At 41.4% G+C, this 22,749-nt stretch overlaps 2 protein-coding genes across 14 annotated transcripts in view; both read left to right on the top strand.

Annotated features, from left to right (window-relative positions):
• The window catches only part of TASP1 (taspase 1), a 361,007-nt gene that overhangs the window by 7,786 nt on the left and 330,472 nt on the right, over window positions 1-22,749 (top strand). For all 13 annotated transcript variants that reach the window (XR_016215997.1, XR_011380008.2, XR_011380009.2 and 10 more), the window contains 3 exons: window positions 2,723-2,929; window positions 9,432-9,499; window positions 13,470-13,538. Coding sequence is in view for 8 of the 13 variants with exons in the window: in XM_070052103.2 (XP_069908204.2) it covers window positions 2,797-2,929; window positions 9,432-9,499; window positions 13,470-13,538 (270 nt within the window). In the remaining 5 variants the exon portion in view is untranslated. Of the gene's footprint in view, window positions 1-2,722; window positions 2,930-9,431; window positions 9,500-13,469; window positions 13,539-22,749 lie in introns of those variants that run through there.
• On the top strand, window positions 11,035-13,448 carry FAM220A (family with sequence similarity 220 member A; the record flags this gene model as incomplete). The annotated part of the gene is given in 3 exon segments (XM_089308734.1): window positions 11,035-11,338; window positions 11,449-11,651; window positions 13,407-13,448. Coding segments are annotated over 3 exon segments (549 nt in total), but the record flags the coding sequence as incomplete, so codon positions are not given.

Genomic DNA, 22,749 nt, shown 5'->3' with positions numbered 1-22,749 from the left:
GGGAGGACACATTGACTAAGAAATAGCATACTGATTGATTCATCTTCACACTTTATTAACTTTTTAGACAACCTTGAGAAGAAAGTTTTAAATCTCATATTAAAATACCTATTACATCAACCTTATTATAAAATAAAGATGTTATAATTTATCACTTTTTATAAAAGGTAAATGTCACTGTGAAAAAATAATCACGTCAGTGAGTCAGAGTAGCTGCTTGGATTTGTTTTTATTTTTATTGAACCTCTTAATTTTGCTAAGCCTTTGTGTTCAACACAATCTTATGTTTGTGTTTTTAGCTCTTTTTCTGGCTGTGCCAGACATGGTGGCACATGTGGGCTGGCAAATGAATCACTCAGTTCTACTTTGTCACCTGAAAATACAGAAATGGTAAACTATTTCAGAGAAATGTGAGAAATTAACCAAATAAAGGTAATTGAAGCAGATCCTTGTGAGATCACTGGACGAAAACCATCATTAGGAAGACAATTAGCACACAAAATAAAAACAAGAGCAAGTGTTAAATTTACTGTTATTTGATCAACATCAAAATTTTTGTAATTTTACAGTTTTTATAATTGTAAATTCAATTTTTTGTAATAAATAAAAAGTTTTCCTGCATATATGATTATATGTATAAACATTTTAATGTAACACTGTGTGTGTATGTATATCTAATCTATTTTTCCTTCAAGTGAAATGCTGAATAATAAAAATTAAATGGGTCCTTTTAAATCAGGAATTAAGAGAAGTTAAAAATAATATATTACAGTACTTCTCAGACTCTCAAGTGTAAGGGACCAGTTTTTTAAGAACTTAAGTCCATTGCAGCCTAACTCTTCTGTAAAATGCAAACTTCCCTCAAACGAAAAATAGAACATACTGAAATATGAAACTGTGGGGGCTGGCACTGTGGTGTAGTGGGTAAAGCTGCCGCCTGTAGTGCTGGCATCCCATTTGGGTGCTGGTTCAAGTCTTGGCTGCTCCACTTCCAATCTGGCTCTCTACTATGGCCTGGGAAAGCAGTGGAAGATGGCTCAGGTCCTTGGGCCTCTGCATCTGCACCTGCATAGGAGACCCGGAAGAAGCTCCTGGCTTCGGATCGGCACAGCTCTGGCCGTTGCAGCCATCTGGGGAGTGAACCAGCGGATGGAAAACCTCTCTCTCTCTCTCTCTGCCTCTGCTTCTGCCTCTTTGTAACTCTGCCTTTCAAATAAATAAAAAAAAGGAAAAAGAAATATGAAACTGTGCAAGATAAAATGGAAAACTCAAATTTTTGTTAGGTTTAGCAGGTAAAATTGTTTCAAAAATATAATTGTAAGGGAATAGAAAAGCATTGTGAAAAGTATTTACATCATTTATGAAAATGTGTCTCTAAAGCAATTAGTATGTTAACACAGTATCTCTGCCCTGGGAACAAAACACTGAAAGTGATTTCTGTTTTTTACATTGGAAAAGAAAAACTTGCTGCCTTTTCTCTTCCTTTCTCAATTTAGTTTAAGGTGCAGATTTTTACTTAAAGATGTGAACTTGGGTATTGAATAATTTCAACCTGCTTACTCTGATTTTCTTTGGTCTCTGTCAATTTTTAAGTGATCCAGTTTCCCCTAATCAGAAGTGTGTTCTTTTTTTTTTTTTTTGAAAAAAAGAAGTGTGTTCTTATATTGGTATTGTTATTAAGCTTTAACTGGTGATAAATATTTTTATTAAACTTTTAAACTGGTAAATAAATATAGAACCTTTGTGTCATAAGTTATTTGTAATTTGTTTTATTAACTTTTATGTCTCGTTTATCTTTAGAGAGCCTCAGAAATAATGTTTTTCATGAATTGATGACTATTCACAGAAGTGTTGTTACTTTAATTTCTTGGTTTAGTCATATACCTTTGTTTGCATTTTTGTTAGGCAACTCAACTATGGAACATAAAACTGATTAAGAATTAGCATGTGTGCATCTGTATGTTGCTTCATTTTCTTCATTCAAACTTGTATTATTTTTTCATTTTATTTGAAAGGGGGAGAGAAGGATAGGAAGAGATGTTCCATATATGAGTTCATTCCCCAAATGCCTGGAGCAGCCCTGGCTGGGCCAGGCTGAAATGGGGAGCCAGGAATTCAACTCAGTCTGGGTCTCTCACTGGGTCTCTCATGTGGGTATCGGGGACCCAAATAGTTAGGTCATCATCTTTTGCTTATCAGGATGTGCATTAGTAGGAAGCTGAAACCTGGAAATAGAGCTGGGACTTGAATCTAGGAACTGCGTGTAGGATGTGGACATTCCAAGCTGTGTTGTAACTCCTGCCCCAAGTGCCTACCTCTCCATTCCTTTATTTAAATTATCAGAATCTAAGCTTTGTATCAAGGGTCATTGGTGTTGCCAGCACCACTTGGTGTTTCCAAAATAATCTAGAGATTATTAGCCTTTGGTTCTTAGGGAGTAAAAAGTGATATTTAAGATATATTGAAGATAACTTCAACGTAGTGTAGAAGAATGATAAAATACTGTGAGATCTTTTTATAATTTTTTTTTGTTTATATGACTTCAAGCAGTTACTCTCAGTGAACAGATTTAAGTTCTAACCTTTTTATATTCTTTGTATTACCCAGTTACATAACTTTAAATATAAGTTTTGAAAGGTCCCTTTCCATGGTTTTTTGGTAAGTAATGTAATGGGAGTATTAGTGGAAAGAAATCATACCATCTTTGCTTGTTTTCCTCTAGGGTAATTCCTGTTCTGCAGTTACTTTTGGATAGAAGTATGCCCTTTTTCCAGTAGAAGATGGTAATCTTGGAGAATGACCATGGAGAAGGGGATGAGTTCTGGAGAAGGGCTGTCTCAGATTTCAGCTGTTAAAGTAACAGCCAAAGACTTGGAAACAAAGCAGCCCCAGAAAGACAGACGAGGGGGCTTTGTGCTGGTGCATGCAGGTAAGCTCTGCATGGGTGATTCTGAAGATGAAGGTCATGTTGATTTTTTTTCTTGCCTTGAAATACACTGAGAACTGCATTTCACATGTGGAGGAGGCAACTGCCAGAGAGTAGTTGAAACCAAGAAAGTGTTTGCTTTCAATATCATGGGGACCTCTAGTTGAAAGATTTCCTAGTAGCAGTTCTTTCTGTATCTTCTTCACTCTGCTACTCCGTTATTTGTTTTTACCCCATATGATGGATATATTTAGATTAGAGAATGTTAAGTAGTTTTAAAATAGTTTTACAACTCTTATTTGCATTTTTTAAAATAATGCTGCTGAAAGAATTGTTTTGACTCCCATAGTAGACTATGGCCATCTTCGAGTGTAATTATATAATCTTAGAGTTACTTTGCTTTGTAGGGAAATTTTAAATTTTCTTTTTTCCCTCTGAAAATTGGATTACTTTAGTCTTTGAAATAAATTGACAATTGATTAATAGGAGAAAAACAATAGGTTTATTTTACAAGTATTTAGTTATTTATTTGAAAGGCAGAGTTACAGAGAGTGAGAGCACGAGCAAGAGAGCTAGTTTGAACAATAGTTCAGTCCTCTCAAATGCCTGTAACAGCCAAGAGTGGGGACCTCAGCCCAGGTCTCCCACTTGAATGGCAGGGACCCGAATACTTGAGCTATCATCTGCTGCCTTCCCAAAATGTATATTAACAGAAAGCTGGGTTAAAAGCGGAGTAGGCAGAACTTGAACTTAGCACTGTGCCTTGAGATGTAGGAGTCCCAAGTGGTCACCTGACAGCTGCACCAAATGTCCACCCCTTACAGAGCATTTTGAGCTACAGAAATGCCTCTTACAGGCTCGAGGCACCTGGAGATATGACAACAGTTATGAGAGGTTGAGGGGAAGAAATGGACTGCAGATAGAAGTCCTATGCAGATACAGTCTCCCATGTAACAGTCATTGGAAGAATATCTGATGTACTTTGGTGATCTCTGGAAGAAGGTGTTATGATATTATTTCTTCTTGAGTAGATAAGGCAGATTAGGGGCTTCGGAAAAGCTTCACTAATGTTGATGTCCTCTCCAGATATAGATCTCCCTCACAAAGCTATCCCATATCTGCAGCCTCTCTGAATAACCACCATGGAATATGCCAAAAAGTTGCATTTTGGGATGGGATATTTTACTCTCCACACATTCTTGATATTTTAATTGAGGAACCTTAAGACCAGAGAGATTAAGTGACTTAGCCATACTGCTATTAGGTGCCAGGGCCAGGCTGAGAGACTCTTAAGTGGGCCTTTGTGTCTCAGTCTGGTGTCCTTGGTACTGCATCATTCTGTGATCTCTATTCAAGAGGACCATGGGGACAGACACAGTGAACTTCAGACCCTGAGCCGCCCATCATTGAAGGGTCTTGGGTTTCTGAGCAGTGTGGCTCTGCTCGAGTATTGCTCAGCAGGCTCTTTTTCCTTTGGCTCTTTTTGTATTCCTGCTTTCAGAGTCTAACTTGGACAATCTCTGTGAAAACTGAATGAATAGATGGGTCTTCTATGATCTTTCCCTAGACAGTCAAGCAAAATTGATGCAGGATCAGCTTTGATATGGAGTGACTTTTGTGAAACTGGTGTTTGGCCTGTTTTGACGTTTGTCTATATCTGCACTAAACAACCTGGGAAGTCTAGGAGGATCTAAAAATATAAAAACATAATGGGTTTAATTCCTTTTTATATAGATACTTTTACAAAGAAATGAGTTACATTTATTTAAATAACAAGTTCAAACTAGACCTGGAACTAGAACTCCTGCCTTCAGATTCCTGGTTCAGTGTTCTTTCTACTATGCCATGTTGATGGTACATATTCCATGATACCTACTGAGTTGCCATATTCAGAATGAGCATTTGGAAAATGAACACGGGAGATCTGAAATTTTTAAGAAGCAGTAGCATAGAGCTTTTGATTGTTTGGAAAGCATCACTTTCTATTATTATCATAACAATAGCTGTCCTTTCTCGGAAACATACTAGAAGGTAATGGCTATCAGGTAAAGTTTGTACTGGGGGCCAGCAAAAAAGCAGAGGAAATTGGGCAAGAATTATGTGGATTAAGGGTGACATACCTCCAATTTTTAATTTATTAAAAGATCAGGTAGAGTGATTGATTATACAGAAATATATATCTTTCATGTTTAATGGACAAAATTTCAAATCCTTAATCATCGAGGAGCTGTTTTTTCACACTACAGTACACTTGCCTAGATTAATCATTTAGGTAGATTCTTGTTATTATTTTGAATATTTGAGAGGCATGCAGGGAGGGATAGAGGGAGTGAATAGGGAAAAGTGGAAAGAGAAAAGATAGGTATAAAAAGAGAGATGTTGGTTTGTGCTCTAAATGCCTGCAATGTCTAGGGCTAGACCAGACTGAAGCTGGGAGCTGGGAACTCAATCCATTGGGTGGCAGAAACCCATTGCTTGAACTATCACTGCTACCTCCCAGGATCTGTATTGTTGGGAAGCTGGAGTTAGGAGCCAGATTGCAGAAACCAACCCAGGTACTCTGATGTGGTATAGGGGCATCTTAACAGCTAGGCTAAGTGCCTTCTTTTTTTTTTTTTTTTTTGAGGATATCCAGGACTTTATTTTGTAATGCAGAGGCCACATTGTGGCCCCAACCCCACTTCCCACCCTGCACTTCTTAAATGTTTATCACTCTAGGAGACCTAGCAATCCCCTTCATGATCTTTTGAAGATCATTGAACTGGAAAATTACACCCTTATTTCTCTTAAACAGATCAATAGCATTACTTACAGAATTCATTTTACATAGATAGCAAAAGTTATACTAAAATTTTCACTAAACTAACTTTATATTTTCCTTGCTTCAGTTTCATTGCTAAACATCGTCACAATGCCTTCTGGTTCTCTTTTTCTTGGTGCTCACAATGTCCTTATCTAAGTGCCTTCTTTTTTAAAGATATGTTTTATTTGAAAGGCAGAATGATAGAGGGAGAGACAGAGATAAAGAGATCTTCAGTTCCCTGGTGCATTCTCCAAATGGTTGCAAGGGTTGTGGCTTTGTTAGGTTGCAGCCAGGAGCCTGGAACTCGGGGTCTCCCATGTGGATGCTAGCATCCAAGTAAATGGGCCGTCTTTGCTGCTTCCCTAGGCACACTAGCAGAGAGCTGGATCAGAAGCAGAGCATCCAGGCCTTTAACCAGAGGAATCCCAAGTAGCAGCTTACTCTGCTGTGCCACACCTCTGGCCCTGAAATGCCCATTTATATATGCTTTTATTGAAACTTTTATTTACTTAAATGAAGTATTTAAGTATTTGTCATAAAGAGAAAGGAACTTTAAATGTAGTGAAAACAAAACTGTGATTAAATTTTATCTGTGTCATATTGGTCAGTGGCTTGGAGCCTGAGCCTGTATTTCCTTTGTTAAGTGATAAAATTAGCAAATGCTAACCAAATAATAATGAAATAATGGATCTAGTGAGACTTTTCCCCTATGCTAATCAGAAAAATTTACATGATCACATTACTTAATGCCCTTATCCATACATGGAAGTTATCTATTTGGCAGTAGTATCCCATGCTTTGAAAAATACTGCCAGAAGACTGGGGTCCCTGAGACTTTAAACAACAGTCCAGGATCTCCTATAGACAGTGAATCTGCTATTCTGAGGCTTCAGAGATACCCTGAGCTACATAACAGGGAGTAAGAGCATGTAAAAGTGCTTGGGTAGGGGTGATGGTGTTGGTGGTTGTGAAATCGATTTGCTCTATTAGTATTTCCTGAAATTAATAAGCCTTATGGGTTCTTGCCATAAATCCAGAGAATTCTGAATACTGCCTCAAATAGACCAGGAAGCATGGTAAGTTTTTAGGCTTCTCATTTAGTGAGAGAAATGCACAGGAGAGTGATGGCTTTATCTAAAGGAGAAAGAAAAGTCCGAAAATTAAGTTGGGGTCCATGCTGAGCAGAGAGCAGGCCGAGAGCCACGTGCAGCAAGCCTTTGGTTAAGAGCAGCTAACACCAGCAGCTTCTCACAGGCAGCAAAGCTAAGGCAGAGAGCACGGGAGGCCTCGTGCCCTGAAGGCGTGAGGCAACAAGAGCAACAAAGGTCCATAACGGCAAAAAGGGAAAAAGGGCCTGGCCTACCCTGTTTCAGGCCTTTTACCCACTTCCAAAGGGGAGTGTTCACATAGCCTGAGTGGTAGGTGGGGTCAAGTGGGGGATGAGATCACACAAGGGCGTGGTGAAGGCATGGCCTTCCAGCTCACAAAACTAATCAATTTTATCCTATATGCCTGCCTCCATTGGTTGTGGGTGGGTAAGATGTGTAGGATGTGCAACCCCTCAAACTCAAATGCTTTTCAGGAGCTATACCTGGTTTTCTGAAGTTACTCTTTTTTTTTTTTTTTTTTTTTTAAAGATTTTATTTGTTTGAAACACAGAATTACAGAAAGAGGTAAAGACAGAGTAATCTTCCATCTGCTGGTTCACTCCCCAAATGGCCCCAATGGCTGGAGCTGAGCTGTTCTGAAGCCAGGAGCCAGGAGCCAGGAGCTTCTTCCAGATCTCCCACGTGGTACAGGGGTGGAAGGACTTGGGCCATCCTCCAAGGCACATTAGTGGAGAGCTGGATTGGAAGTGGAGCGACTAGGGCTTGAACCAGCATCCATTTGGGATGTGATGCTATAGATCAGGGCTTTTTTTAAAAAAATTTTTTTTAAAAAACATTTTATTTATTTGAGAAGTAGAGTTGCAGAGAGAGGGAGAGATAGAGAGAAAGGCCTTCCAGTCACTGGTTCAGTCCCCAAATAGCCACAATGGAAACTGAACCAATCTGAAGCCAGGAGCTAGGAGATTCTTCTGGGTCTCTCACTTGGATGCAGGGGCCACCAAGCACTTGGGCCATCTTCCACCACTTTCCCAGGTCAAAGCAGAGAGCTGGATTGGAAGAGGAGCATCTGGGACATGAACCGGCGCCCATATGGGATGCTGGTACTGCAGGAAGAGGCTTAGCCCACTGTGCCACAGCACTGGCCTCTGCAGGCTGGGGCTTTAATGTGCTGCACCACGACACCGTCCTCTCTAAAGTTACTCTTAAGAATTCTGGATTCCTTTTTTCTTTCTTTCTTTTTTTTTGATTTTTTTTTAAATTTATTTGAGAGTTACAGACAGAGGGAGAGACAGAGAGAAGGGTCTTCCATCCACTGGTTCACTCCCCAAATGGCCATAACGCCTGGCGTCCCTCCAATCTAAAGCCAGGAGCTTCTTCTGGTCTCCCACATGGGTGCAGGGGCCTAAGCACTTGGGCCATATTCTACTGCTTTCCCAGACCATAAGCAGAGAGCTGGGTCAAAAGAGGAGCATCTAGGACACAAACTGGAGCCCATATGGGAAGCTGTCACAGCAGGCGGAGGCTTAGCCTACTATGCACAGCACTGGCCTCAAGAATTCTGGATTCTAAACAGTAATTTCCAAATTTTTTTTGAAGACTTATTTATTTGAAAGTTAGAGGTTGTTCATCCACTGCTTTACTTTCCAGATGGCTGCAACAGCCAGGGCTGGGCCCAGCTGCAGTCAGGAGCCAGGATCTCCCTCATGGGTGCAAGGATCCAAGCACATGGGCCATTCTCTGCTGCTCTCCCAGGCCACTAGCAGGGAGCTGGATCTGAAGTGGAGCAGTCGGGAATTGAACTGGCGCCCACATGGGATTCCAGCTCTGCAGGTGGTGGCTTCACCTCCTATACCACAGTGCTGGTCCTGTGGCAGGAGCTTTTTGAAGGCCAATAGAGAAGGGACCTTATTTTTTCTTTCTTTCTTTTTTTTTTTTTAATTTATGTAATTTATTTGAAAGGTAAAGTTGCAGAGAGAGAGAGAGGTAGAGAGACAGAGAGAAATCATATATCTACTAGTTCACTCTCCAAATGGCTGCAGTGGCCAGAGCTGGGCTAGCCTGAAGCTGGGAACCAGGAGTTTCCCCTGGGCCTCTCGCATGGGTGCAGGGTCCCAAGGACTTGGGTCATCCTCTGCTGCTTTCCTAGACACATTAGCAGGGAGCTGGATTGGAAGTGGAGCAACTAGGACTTAAACTGGTACCCATATGGGAGGCTGGCATTGCAGATGGTGGCTTAACCTGCTTTAGCAGAATGCTGGCTCCAAAGGGGCATTATTTCTGACATACCTGGATTATCAATTCCAGATCAAAAGAAGTCATAGCTAGGAAAGAGGTTTTCAAAAGGAGGAGAGGAGGTGATTTTGGGATATGAACCATTTCTGGGGCCTCTGGCCAGAAGAGCTTTTGAGAAAGAATATAGGTATGGCTTATGGTGGAGAAAGAAGCTATTAGATCTTCAAAAACCTATAAAATATGGGCAATAGGTTTATTTTCACTAGGATGGCATCAGTTTTATGGAGTACTTATATAAATAAGCAAGAACTCTGATATTATGAGGATAACTTAACAATTGGTTTTTGTTTCTCTACTCTAGGTGCAGGTTATCATTCTGAGTCCAAAGCCAAGGAATATAAACATGTATGCAAACGAGCTTGTCAGAAGGTATGAATAGAACGTGTGGGGTGTAAATGTTTGGAACACAAGGGAGCTTTACCTTGAAATTCCAAATTTTAAGATTTCATTTATAGGGCAGTCTTTGGTTTGGAACACAAATTGTTTTGCTCATATTTGTAGGTCTGGTTTTCCTTCAATTTCTGAATGAAGCTTAGTTCTTTCCCTTCCTTCCCCAGATTAAAGTCTATATTTTTGGAATTGTGGGCACATAATCATATCTCTTGTAATCTTTGGTTGTACTCTATAGAAGGGGTAGGGAAAACAGCTTAAAGGCAGCTGTTGTATCTTTCCATGAAGGAAAGAAAAAACATAATTAAAAAATTAAAGTGGGTGCTTTTCTTAGATTATCCTGTACTTTTTTCCTTCTGTTTTTCATCATGTAATTTGTATCCCAGCAAATCCATTGTCATTCCTGAGTTTAGCTTTATCCTTGTATTCATTTGTGCTTTTTTCCTCTTTGGTTTTTGAGGTTTTGCTAAATTATTCAATAATTAATGTGGGAGTAGGAATGGACTCAGAAGAAACACTGTTTGTTTTTATTTTGATCCTGATTATATACTCTTGTAAACAAACCTTCCATTACTTTTTATGCAAATAGAATGTTAATTGGATACTGTGTATCAAGTAAATATGGGTCTTTCTAAGCTCTTTTCATTTAGAAAGATTATACTTTATTAGAGATCCAAGCTTTTTCTTATGAATGAAATCCCATAAATAAGAATATTTTGTTCTAGGGTTTTACTGTGTTTTTCAAGTTGATAATAAAGCTAGTCCCCCACCCTCCTGCCCTCTGGCCTTATCATTGCCTCCTTTGCTCCCTGAGTATGCCCAGCGCAGGCTAGAGGTTGGGCTACAGGCCTGGGGCAATGCAGTGTGGAGAGGGCGGGTGGCAGGCTAGGGGCCAGTGTAACTGCCTATCTATGGTAGAAGCTCTTTCAGGCATGACTGATTGGTTTATTTATTTATTTGAGAGTCTGAGTTACAGAGAGAGGGAGGAAGAGAGCGAGAGAGAGAGAGAGAGAGGAAGAGAGAGAGAGGAAGAGAGAGAGAGAGAGAGAATGAAAGAGATCCTCCATCCACTGGCTTACTCTCCAGATGGCAGCAACAACAGGGGGTTGGGCCAGGCTGAAGCCAGGAGGCAGGAACTTCTTCCAGGTCTCTCACATGGGTAGCAGGGACCCAATCACTTGGGCCATTCTCTGCTGCTTTTCTCCAGGCCATTAGCAGGGAACTGGATCAGAAGTATAGCAGCCAGACATGAATTGGTGCTTATCTGGGATGCCAGCGGTGACTTTACCTGCTGTGCCACAGCTCCAGCCCTGCTGCTCATCTTCTACTTGGCCTGGCAGCTGTGTGTCAACTTCCGCTACCTCTGCATCATGATCTGTGTGGTGCTCCACAGGATCATATTGAGATCCATTGATTCCCTGGCCTTGACAAAGCCATGACCTGCTTACCGAGTCAAATGGCACCAAGCATACGGATGGAAGAGGGACCCTTGGGCACCTGCCTGGCCAAAGTAAAGGAGGAAGGAGACAACTTGGACATGCTCCCACACACACTTAAGAAAGCACAGAAAGAGCCTTTGTGTAGCAGATCTGCCTTCCTGGATGAATAAGCCTGTGGCGGATGTCAGTGGAAATTCGCAGAATAAGACATCATTGGAAATGAAAAATTATCCTAGCAAGGCTGGCCTCTTGCTTCACGAAGTGCCCCCATGTTTGCAAGAACGAGTAGGAAGAGATCCAGCTTCAACAGCTGCTCCTAGCAGGATCGTGCATCTGTTTTCTGCTTCTACTGAAGAGTGTTTGCCTGCGCTGTCCCAAGGTTGCAGATAGCCACAGAACATGGTGCCCCAAAGCAGAGCCCTGAGCATCAGGACTGCCACACCATCCAGAACTGTGAGAAATGGGAGTTTTAAAGGGTCAGCAACTAAGTGGTTTTGCTGAGGGGCAAGGCAGAGCAGGAACCATCCTACCTGGATCCTTCTGTCTGCAGTGCTGTGTTGACCTCCAGAGATCTTCCTGAACGACAGACCCTATGTGTTCTCCTTGGCCTTTTACAGCGCACGTCTTCAGAGATATTGATAGAATACAAGAAAATGCTTTCAAGCATAAAAAGTACCTCAAATGATCTATAGGTAACAGGATTCCTGATTCCATCAGCCTTTGAATTAGCAAATCTATTATGCCATAGTTAAGGTACAAGCAGAGCGATAAAAACTGAGATTAACATTAAAGCTGTCTTTCACATTGTTGGGGGCAAACTACATAGCCCTTAAGTTCTTGCTTAGCTAGCTGATGTGGAAGGAGATTTCTGAGTGTGTTTTAGATTGTGCCTGAAAAATATTCAAATTGGGAGCTGTTTCAGCAGTTGATTGATCCATTTTGTATAAATACCAGATGAGGACATAAAGATGTCACATGAAGTTATCTGTGAATCTCTAATACCTGTTCTAAGGGCCACTGTCTGCTATACCATCTCATTCTTCAACTTGTCTCTAACAACCTAACAGGAGTGTGTATTTATAGACTCTGTCCCACTGTATTTTAATTAAGCCTCCTGAATTCAGGGTAAGCTATAACCATTTCTGCATTTGTTACAATAATTTTTGTCTGGCAAAATTTGATTTCTTTACTCAAACCCCTCCCTTCTACTTAAAATGCACTTTGAATGGAGAACCTACAGTGAGAGCGCCAATATTCAATTTAGAGTAATATTCAATTTAGAATAAATTGATATTCAATAAATTATTCAATTTAGAATAATCGCAATAAACTAAGAACTCTAGCAGTGTTACTGTAGCTAAAAAGAGCTTGGGACCACTTGATGTAGCCCTCGTGTTGTGAGGCAAATCAAGTATTTCCCTTAAAAAATTTTCCTGATCTCAGGAATTGAGGTATATTTTACACCAAGATTTTTCTGAGGTAACTCCATTAGTGGTTTGTTGATAACTTTAATAAAGGTCATTTAAGAGTGCAAGTTTTTCAAGACTGCCAGAGTGAGACTGAAAACAACCATTTGAGGGATTATTGAATGCTTATGTCTGTGTATATTGTGAAAAATATAATAAGGCTAAGAGTTCTTTAAGCTATTTTATGCTTTTTCTTATTTTTCAAAGGATGAATTTTTTCATTATTTGAAAAGAAATGTTTTCTTTTTATACAACTGTAGTCCTGGAAATCTAATACATTTGGATTGTGTAATTAGCCTCCTGAATTTCTATAACAAGTGAGCCTCTTAAAAGTTTAATGAAAAAAATGTTTAATTAGTAGTATAGTTTTTAGCTTAAAACATTGTATTTATTGAATAAATAAGGGTTTTAATAATTTTCCAGGCTGCTTTCCCTTCTTTCCTTTTCCTCTCTTTATTTGTACCCAAGGAAGTAAGGTGATTTTATAGTTTTATTCTCCATAGTTTGTATTGGAAAAGATTATGATCTTTTAATCTTGGTATAATAGATATAATAGTATCAAAACTATGTTTGTCAAATGTATGCTTCCATTTATGGATTCTGATATGGCTTTATGACTGAATTTTTAATCCATGTAGGTGGGGAGAGTGGAAAAGTGGATGAAGAAATCGCTAGTTTAGTCTGGGATTCAGTTATCTATACAAAATGTGCATTGTCAGGCTATTTGAACAAAACTGAATTTGTGCAATTTCTGCAACTGTTTTGAATTGCCCTGTGATAAATGAAACCCTTTCACTTATTAAATTCCTGGTACTTTGCATTTTGCGGTTATATTCTATTTTCTTAATTTAGATAATATTGAATAAACTACATCATAAATTAGCCTGCATATGGAATACTGGCTTGTTTATGTCTTGGAGTATGGATTGGATTTAGTGATAAGTTTTTATTGACTCTAAACATCTTCTGTACTTCTTTAAGTGTATGGGTATGCCTGAGAAGTTGTGGTTTTATAATGAATAATTTCTGCCCTTGGTTTCATAGGCAATTGAAAAGCTACAAGCTGGTGCTCTTGCGACAGATGCAGTGACTGCAGCTCTGGTGGAACTTGAGGTATTCTTTCTCTCTGTTTGTGTTTTATTTGATATCTGTGAGTTTATGTTCCTTGTTCTGAAATGACATGAAACCGTTGGGGTAGTCAACTGTAAATTTGATCATGAGTATTTCCTGACAGTATTATCCTTTTTATGAAGAAGCCATTGATATTGGTAGGCTTTTTTCATTAGGGACTTTTCTGAGTCACATAAAAGTTGTTGTTGCCTTTTCTCTTTGTTTTTTCGGGGTTCATGAATACAAACATTAGTGGTGACTGGGTACTTAACATTTCTCAATATTTTCAGTGAAAGATTCTTGAAGTTAATTCCTTAAAAGACATATGTGTTTTCTTGGTTAGAAAAGAGAATTTCCAGCTGTCTAGAAATGCCTAACATGGAAGGGGCAGTTTCCTCATGAACCTGATGATTAGATGTATACCCTGATGCTGTCTGTTACATGAAGTGCTCTCGTTCGAGCGTGATTGTCTAGTCTGTCCCCAGGGTACAGTGGATGTTGAGGACCTCAGTGGACAGGCTCGTTAAGTTTGTCATGATTCTTTGTACTCCACTGTGAGGGCCTTTAAGTTCTTCTAACCTGGAAACTCAATAAGTTTGTACTGGGGATACTGAGGCCTTCATAAGACTGATTTTTGCTCTTCAGTTAGAGAAGGTGTCTTTGTGTTAGTGAGTTAAAGGATTTTTGTGGACCAGTGTTTTCCTGGTTGAGAAGGCTGCTTGGGGAATCAAGTAAGACATGAAGATAAAACAGTAATCAGTTTGAGGGATGAATGATAGTTAAAGTAGACATTCTCAAGTTGGCTGGATTTAGTCTGTCACATCAGGTCACCTGCCTTGTCATGCTTTGCGTTGTGAAAATGGCCAAGTTTACCACAACTCCTGGTTATGATTTCTGTATGCTCCCCAGCTTATTGTGGAGTTAGCCTTTTGGTCATGCTTTGTAGATTTTAATCTCTCTTGATAACCCTCTCATCTTGTCCTAATGTAGTCAAGAAAGGTGAACATCTATAGTGGGCCCCAGTTCTGTTCTAGTTTGATCGCTGAGGCATCTGACATGGGGATATGTGGTGCCCTCCCATTTTGACTGTTATATTTTCTATCAGCTCTACCCATCATTAGCCATTTGTTCCTGGGTACATCAGAGTCTGTCCTTGACTCAGTTTCCCCATTTGTAATATGAGGATAATTCCTATATCAAAGAGTTGTGAAAATTAACTGAGTTGGTATGTGACGTTCATTCAGAATATTATGCGGCACACAGTAAGAACCTTTTAACTGTTAGCAATTGTTACTGTTATGAGGTGCTTTGGAAATGATATATGTGAGGTAAAGATTTATGGTGACTGTTAGTGATAAGTGTTACGTCAAAGACAGCTTAATTATTTATTGTGGATTACAGAAGAAAAGTGACGCAAGAAAGAGGGTGTACTTACCACCAAATCTCACTTTTACTCAAAGCACACACAAGGAGGACTTTGTCTAAATCCAGTTAAACTTAGTTGAAAATGACTCTCCTTTGTGCAGGAAGTGGTGTCCTGATATTACCAGTGCAGAGTATGTGTGGGTCTGGGGAAAGAAGATTAATGAGTAGTTTGGGAATATGCTGTAATAGCAACTATTATTATAAAATTGAATGAAGCTAAGTTTTTCTTTTCATCTTAGAATAATTTTCAAATGTCATATTTACATCATATTGAGTGTTTAATTCCAGTTTTCCCCAGTGATGAATACTACTCTTAAAGGGTTTACTTATTTTTCCTTTTTTTAAAAAAAGATTTATTTATTTATTATTTGAAAGAATTACAAAGAGGCAGAGGCAAAGAGAGAGAGAGAGAGGGCGTGCGGGCGGGGTGGGGGGGGGGGTCTTCCATCTGCTGGTTCGTTCCCCAGATGGCCCCAATGGCCAGACCTGTGCCAATCCAAAGCCAGGAAAAAAAGCTGCCTCTGGGTCTCCCATGGAGGTGCAGGGCCCCAAGGACTTGAGCCATCTTCTGATTTCCCAGGCCATAGCAGAGAGCTGGATCAGAAGTGGAGCAGCCGGGTCTCAAATAGGCAGCCATATGGGGCACTGGCACTGCAGGCAACAGCTATACCCGCTACACCACAGTGCCAGCCCCAAAATTATTTATTCTTAAAAATACATTTTGGAATAATGAGATACTCATGAATAAATGAGATTTATAGTTTTGAATGATTACCTGTGCTTTTTGAGAGTGCAGTTATGAATTAAACAATTTTAAAAAATAGAAATAGGTCATGGATCATGGTGGCATAGAATACTGCCTTAGTTAGTTAGTGCAGCCCTCCCCAATTTTTTTTTTTTAATTTGATAGGTAGAGTTGTAGACAGTGAGAGACAGAGACAGAGAGAAAGGGCTTCCTTCCGTTGGTTCACTCCCCAAATGGCCGCTATGGCTGGCACTGCGCTGATCCAAAGCCAGGAACCAGGTACTTCTTCCTGGTCTCCCACATGAGTGTAGGGGCCCAAGGACTTGGGCCATCCTCCACTGCTTTCCTGGGCCACAGCAGAGAGCTGGACTTGAAGAGGAGCAGCCGGGACTAGAATCGGCATTCATATGGGATACAGGCACCGCAGGCGGAGGATTAACCAAGTGAGCCAGGGCACCGGCCCAGCCCTCCCCAATTTTAATTATTACATTTAAGAGAAAATTTTAAATACCTTTAAATTTATTTTTGTACAGTATTTTTCTTCTTGTAAGAAGTTTTATTTATGTTTTTGGGAGGCACAGGACAGAGATCAAGACTGAGAGCAAGAGAAAGAGATGGACAAAGAGCTCCCATTAGTGGTTCATTCTTTTTTTTTTTTTTTTTTTAAGATTTTTATTTATTTACCTGAGAGGTAGAGTTACAGACAGACAGTGAGAGGGAGAGACAGAGAGAAAGGTCCTCCCTCCGCTGGTTCACTCCCCAAATGGCCGCAATGGCTGAAACTGCATCTATCCGAAGCTAGGAGCCAAGTGCCTCCTCCAGGTCTCCCATGCGGGTGCAGGCACCCAAGGGCTTGGGCCATCTTCCACTGCTTTCCCAGAGAGCTGGACTGGAAGAGGAGCAGCCGGGACCAGAACTGGTGCCCACATGGGATGCTGGTGCCGCAGGCAGAGGATTTTCCACGGCGTCTGCTCCAGTGGTTCACTCTTAAAATGCCCACAACAGCCCCTTCTGGTCCTAAGGTGGAAGCCAACAATGTAATCCAGGTCTTGCATGTGGATAACAGAAACCTAATTACTTGAGTCATCACTGCTGCCTCCCAGGGTCTGCATGCAATAAGCTGAGTCAGGAGCTGGAGCTGGGAATTAAGCCCAGGTACTGCACTGTGGGATGTGGCTATCTTAACTATTAGGCTAAATGCCCACTATCTCTGTAGTGTCTTGTGGAAATGCATGTTAGTAGTTTAAAGGCTAAGGCTACATTTACTGGAAGAATTTTCCTGAATCTTAAGAATTAAGTCATGCTTATACTGCCCCCTGCAGTTTCTGTAACTTTATATAATTCCTTAAAACAGGGTCGGATTCTAACTGCAAAGCTCAGTTGAAGAGGTAATAGTTTGGGTGATGGAAAGAGATAACGTTGGATTCTAATATATTCTGTATGTATAAAAATATAAGTAACCCTATTGTGTGCTTTCAGTTTACTGAAAAGTACTGAGAAAAATCCAAGGAGCCTGATTTATACTGTGTTATGTTGCTTCTCTTTATAGATTAGGTCAGTATATTCAGTGGAGCTAAGTTTTGTCCTAATTATTGAATAGATATGGACATTATCATACCTTTCGTTTTTGACTTTGGGATATATATTTTTTAATTAAAGAAACTGTACTTTTTAAACTTGCCTGTTACATATTATTACTTAGGCAGATACTAAAATGGATGTGAACTCCCTGAACACTCTACTCATTGTGGACTGAAAGGACTGAAATGGTTTAATGATCCTTTCTGGCTGGAAATAGTATTTGACCTTATATTTAAAAATGTATGATGAAGGCCGGCGCCGCGGCTCACTAGGCTAATCCTCCGCCTAGTGGTGCCGGCACACCGGGTTCTAGTCCCGGTCGGGGCGCCGGATTCTGTCCCGGTTGCCCCTCTTCCAGGCCAGCTCTCTGCTGTGGCCAGGGAGTGCAGTGGAGGATGGCCCAGGTGCTTGGGCCCTGCACCCCATGGGAGACCAGGAAAAGCACCTGGCTCCTGGCTCCTGCCATCGGATCAGCGCGGTGCGCCAGCCGTAGCGCGCTGGCCGCGGCGGCCATTGGATGGTGAACCAACGGCAAAGGAAGACCTTTCTCTCTGTCTCTCTCTCTCACTGTCCACTCTGCCTGTCAAAAAAAAAAAAAAAAAAAAAAGTATGATGATTTGTACATTCCCAGTTAGTAAAAAATAGACTGATTTCAACCTGATGCCTTAGAAAAGGAAGAGACAAGGTGAAGGAAAAGGAACTCTGTATGTCTGTGTGTGAGTGTGTTTGTATGTATATAGTCACACACTAAAGGAACTTATGTGGGCCACCTAGACACATCATTTTGGAACTTTTCTTGGAAACGGATATCTTCTATGGTGTGCCTTTTTTTGTCCACCACACAGATAAGTGGTGTCATCCTAAGACTTAACACTTCTGGACTTTAAGAGGGGGTTTTCCTTCTTTGAAATAAAGAAGTGATGGTGTAAAAGTCCTTACCTATTAAACTGAACAGCTTCTCCCTTGAGAGTTCAGGAGGGAAGGTGGCTGCTCCTGTGTAAGAGTTGTCGTGCAGTGTGGAAATGAAAATGATGTGACTCCAAAATTCAATTTATTTTTTTAAAAAATATTTATTATTTGGAAAGCAGGGTTACAGAGAGGCAGAGAGAGAGAGAGAGAGAGAGAGAGAGAGAGAGGTTTTCCATCCGCTGTTTCATTCCCCAAATGGCTGCAATAGCCAGAACTGGGCCAATCTGAAGCCAGGATCAGGAGCTTCTTCTGGGTCTCCCATGTGGGTGTAGGGGTCCAAACTCTTGGGCCATCTTCTACTGCTTTCCCAGGCCATAGTGGAGAGCTGGATCAGAAGTGGAGCAGCCAAGACTCGAACCATTACTCATATGGGATGCCAGTACCATAGGAGGTGGCTTTAACCGATGTGCCACAGTGCTGGCTCCTTGTTTATCTTTAAAATATGGGGAAGGAACTGGAAAGGTCAGTTTACAGATAATATTTTAATGATTATTTGTTGATTATTTATTGTGAAATTGATTCGGCCCAGTTGTTTCGTAAGGCTTTTTGGAGATTATCCCTATAAATAATAAGAAAGTGAAAACTATTCATTGGGTAGCACAGCTGTGATTTCATTCTTAGCAGAGAAAACAATTTTTTTTTTTTTTTTTTGACAGGCAGAGTGGACAGTGAGAGAGAGAGAGACAGAGAGAAAGGTCTTCCTTTTTGCCGTTGGTTCACCCTCCAATGGCCGCCGCGGCCGGCGCGCTGCGGCCGGCGCACCGCGCTGATCCGATGGCAGGAGCCAGGAGCCAGGTGCTTTTCCTGGTCTCCCATGGGGTGCAGGGCCCAAGCACCTGGGCCATCCTCCACTGCACTCCCTGGCCACAGCAGAGGGCTGGCCTGGAAGAGGGGCAACCGGGACAGAATCCGGCGCCCCGACCGGGACTAGAACCCGGTGTGCCGGCGCCGCTAGGCGGAGGATTAGCCTAGTGAGCCGCGGCGCCGGCCAACAATTTTTTTTTTTAATGTGGGACTGTACATTTGGAAGACAGTTGCTTTCTTGGCTGCTTTTGAAATTGGTTCAGAAAGTTATAGTAGACTTAAAATTCCATACCATAATTTTGTACATTTTACATTGTATAGCTTCTAGTGTGAATTTCTTCTTGAGGAAATTAGATAAAGATTTGGGTTAGTTATACCAAAATTTTCTTGGGATTGATAATAAGGCAGAAAGTGTTTCATAGATTTTGACTGAAAATTACTCAGAATACTTGAATTCCCTTTTTTTTTTTTTCAAGATGTATTTATTTGAAGGCAGCGTTACAGAGAGGCAGAGGCAGAGAGAGAGAGGGAGATGTCTTTGATCTGCTGGTTTACTCCCCAAATGGCTGCAATGGCTGGAGCTGCGTCCATCGAAGCCAGGAGTTTCTTCCGGGTCTCCCACGCAGGGGCAGGGACCCAAGAGCTTGGGCCATCTCTTCTTCTTTCCCAGGTCATAGCAGAGAGCTGGATCAGAAGTGGAGCAGCCAGGACTCGAACCGGTTTCCATATGGAATGCTGGCACTGGAGGCAGCGGCTTTACCCGTTACACCACAGCGCTGGCTCCTCCCTTTGCTTTTTGATGTTTTTCTAAAAAAAAGTGCTAAGACTTGGTATAAAAAGGTCTAATATAGAGTCATAGGTGAAATATGAAATATTGATAGTTTTCAGTGAGAAAACAGTATAGCAGAGATTTTGAGTATCTTGTGCCCTTTGAGGAATTTTCATCAATTAATTTTAAAAACTGATTGTTGGTGGGACTGGCGCCATGGTGTACTATGTTAATCCTCTGCCTGCAGTGCCGGCATCCCATATGGGCACCGGGTTCTAGTCCCGGTTGCTCCTCTTCCAGTCCAGCTCTCTGCTGTGGCCTGGGATAGCAGTGGAGGATGGCCCAAGTGCTTTGGCCCCTGCACCAGCATGGGAGACCTGGAAGAAACTCCTGGCTCCAGGCTTTGGATTGGCTCATCTTCGGCTGTTGCGACCATTTGGGGAGTGAACCAGCAGATGGAAGACCTTTCTGTCTTTCCATCTCTCTGTCTGTAACTTTATTTCTCAAATAAATAATAAAAATTTAAAAAAGTGATAGGAATAGCTTTTAAATTTCATTTAGTAAATGACAAATTAGACACACTCCTTTGTGAAAATGATCTTGTTGAAAGTTATCTAAATACACCCTGCAGTTCTTTTGTTGTATTGATTCATTTTTTAAATCTCCCTTACAGTAAGGGAGTTAGTAATCTGTGGTTGGAACGGGCTTATTATCCAAAGGCTTTAACATTTACAGAGCAGATTATATTGGGCACATGTTTTTATTCTGCTAAAAACAGTCTGCCTTTCCATCTCTATATAATCCAGCATATTGGTTGCTGATAAACTCTAGGAAAATCTTCTACGAAGTAGCTTCTTGTTAAACTGGCTTATGTTTTGGAATGTGAGAGAAGGAAAGTAGGTATTGCATTATTATATATGTATATTATTATTTATAATATTGGTATACATTTGTTTATTTTTCAATAGCCTGTTACATGCAGAGCCAGATCTACATACGTATGTTTTTTTGTTTTAGATTTATTTATTTATTTGAAAAGCAGAATGATAGAAAGGGAGCAAGATGTGGGAGGGAGGAGAGAATGAGAGCGAGCGAGAGAGAAATCTCTATCCACTCATTCTCTCCCCAAACACCCACAGTAATGGGTGTTAGGCTAGGCCAAAGCCAAGAGCGAGAAATTCCAGTTCTGTTCCCCCACATGGGTGAAGGAACCCAATTACTTGGAGCATCATTTACTGCCTCCCAGGCACATTAGCAGGAAGCTGATTGGAAGAGTGGAGTAGCTGGGAATGGAACCAGGTACTGGAGTATGAGATGTGGGTGCTCCAAGTGGTGCCTTAACTTGCTGTGCCACAATGGCACTCCCCTGCATTTCTCTCTCTCTCTCTCTCTCTCTCTCTCTCTCTCTCTCTCTCTCTTTCTCTCTCTATTTCTTTCTCTTTCTCTCTCTCTCTGTTTTAAAGATTTGTTTATTTGAAAATCAGAGTTAGAAAGAGAGAGAAGAGAGACACAGAGAGATCTTCTTTCTGCTGCTTCACTCCCCAAATGGCTGCAACAGCCAAGGCTGGGCTAGGCTGAAGCCAGGAGCCAGGACCTTCCTCTGGCTCTCCCACGTAAGTGGCAGGGGCTCAAGGACCCGGGCCTTCCTCTGCTGCTTTCCCAGACATATCAGCAGGGAGCTGGGTCAGAAACACAGCAGCAAGGACTCCAACTGGTGCCCATTTTGGATGCTGCCACCACAGATGGTGGCTTAACCTGCTACACCAACAGTACCAGCCTCTGCATGGAATTGTTTAAAGCAGGGGTCTTCAAAATGTCAATCACTGTTGTGTAGTCTGTTGCAGGGGGACCTTAGCCCAGGCCTCTACGTAGCTACATGCTTAGGTCATATTCCCTTTCCTAGGCCTTTTACTTCCAGCTGGAATTATTTGTGTGCCTCCAGAGGTTAGAAGGAATACCCTAAGGTGTAGGTGCTTAGTGGTCGTGGAGATGGTATGACTCGTTGCTGACATGTAGACGCATGTAGGATGGAAAGGGAAACTAGGGAGGGCTGATGGAGCCTCCCTCTCCATCACCAAATTTACAGGAAGTTTACTTATGGGATTTCTTTGTTAGCAGAAGTGTAATCATGCTGTGGTCTCTACCCCACTTCAGTTGTTTGTTTAAAAATTTTTTTTAAATTTATTTGACAGGTAGAGTTATAGACAGTGAGAGAGAGAGAGACAGAGAGAAAGGTCTTCCTTTTTCTGTTGGTTTACTCCCCAAGTGGCCGCTAAGGCTGGCACTGCGCCGATCCGAAGCCAGGAGCCAGATGCTTCGTCCTGGTCTGCCGTGCGGGTGCAGGAGCCCAAGCACTTGGGCCATCCTCCACTGCCCTCCCGGGCCACAGCAGAGAGCTGGACTGGAAGAAGAGCAACCGGGACTAGAACCCAGTGCCCATATGGGGTGCCAGCACCGCAGGCAGAGGATCAACCAAATGAGCCACGGCATTGGCCCAAAATTTTGTTTTTATAACTAAAAATATTTGAGAGGCAGAGAGGAGAGAAAGAATGCAAGAGAGCATGTTCCCATCTCCTGGTTCACTGCTAAAATGTGTTCAGTGGCTCAGGCTGGGGCTGAAGTCAAATGAGGAACTCAAGACAGGTCTCCCACATGGGTGGCAGGAACTCAGTTACTCTCAGGGTCTACAGTAGCAAGTAGCTGAAGTCAAGAGTGGAGCCAGGTATTGAAAGCAGGAACTCTGATATGAGATAGGAGCAACTTAATCTTAACCACTAACCTCAATTGTCCCTATTGCAAAAAAAGAAGGGCTTCTGCTTTGGAAGGTTTGAAGTTACTTAAATAAATTAGCACCTCTGTTTTCAGGCATATTTTTTTGTTTTGCAGAAATCTTTCCATAAATAGAGGGTAGCTGAGTATTT

The sequence above is a fragment of the Oryctolagus cuniculus genome, chromosome 11, assembly GCF_051225735.1.
Source record: "Oryctolagus cuniculus isolate XC-2025 breed Fujian yellow rabbit chromosome 11, ASM5122573v1, whole genome shotgun sequence".
Classification (NCBI taxonomy): Eukaryota; Metazoa; Chordata; class Mammalia; order Lagomorpha; family Leporidae; genus Oryctolagus; species Oryctolagus cuniculus.
Note: the sequence above shows the minus strand (reverse complement) of the source record. Positions and strands in the feature narration are given on the sequence as shown.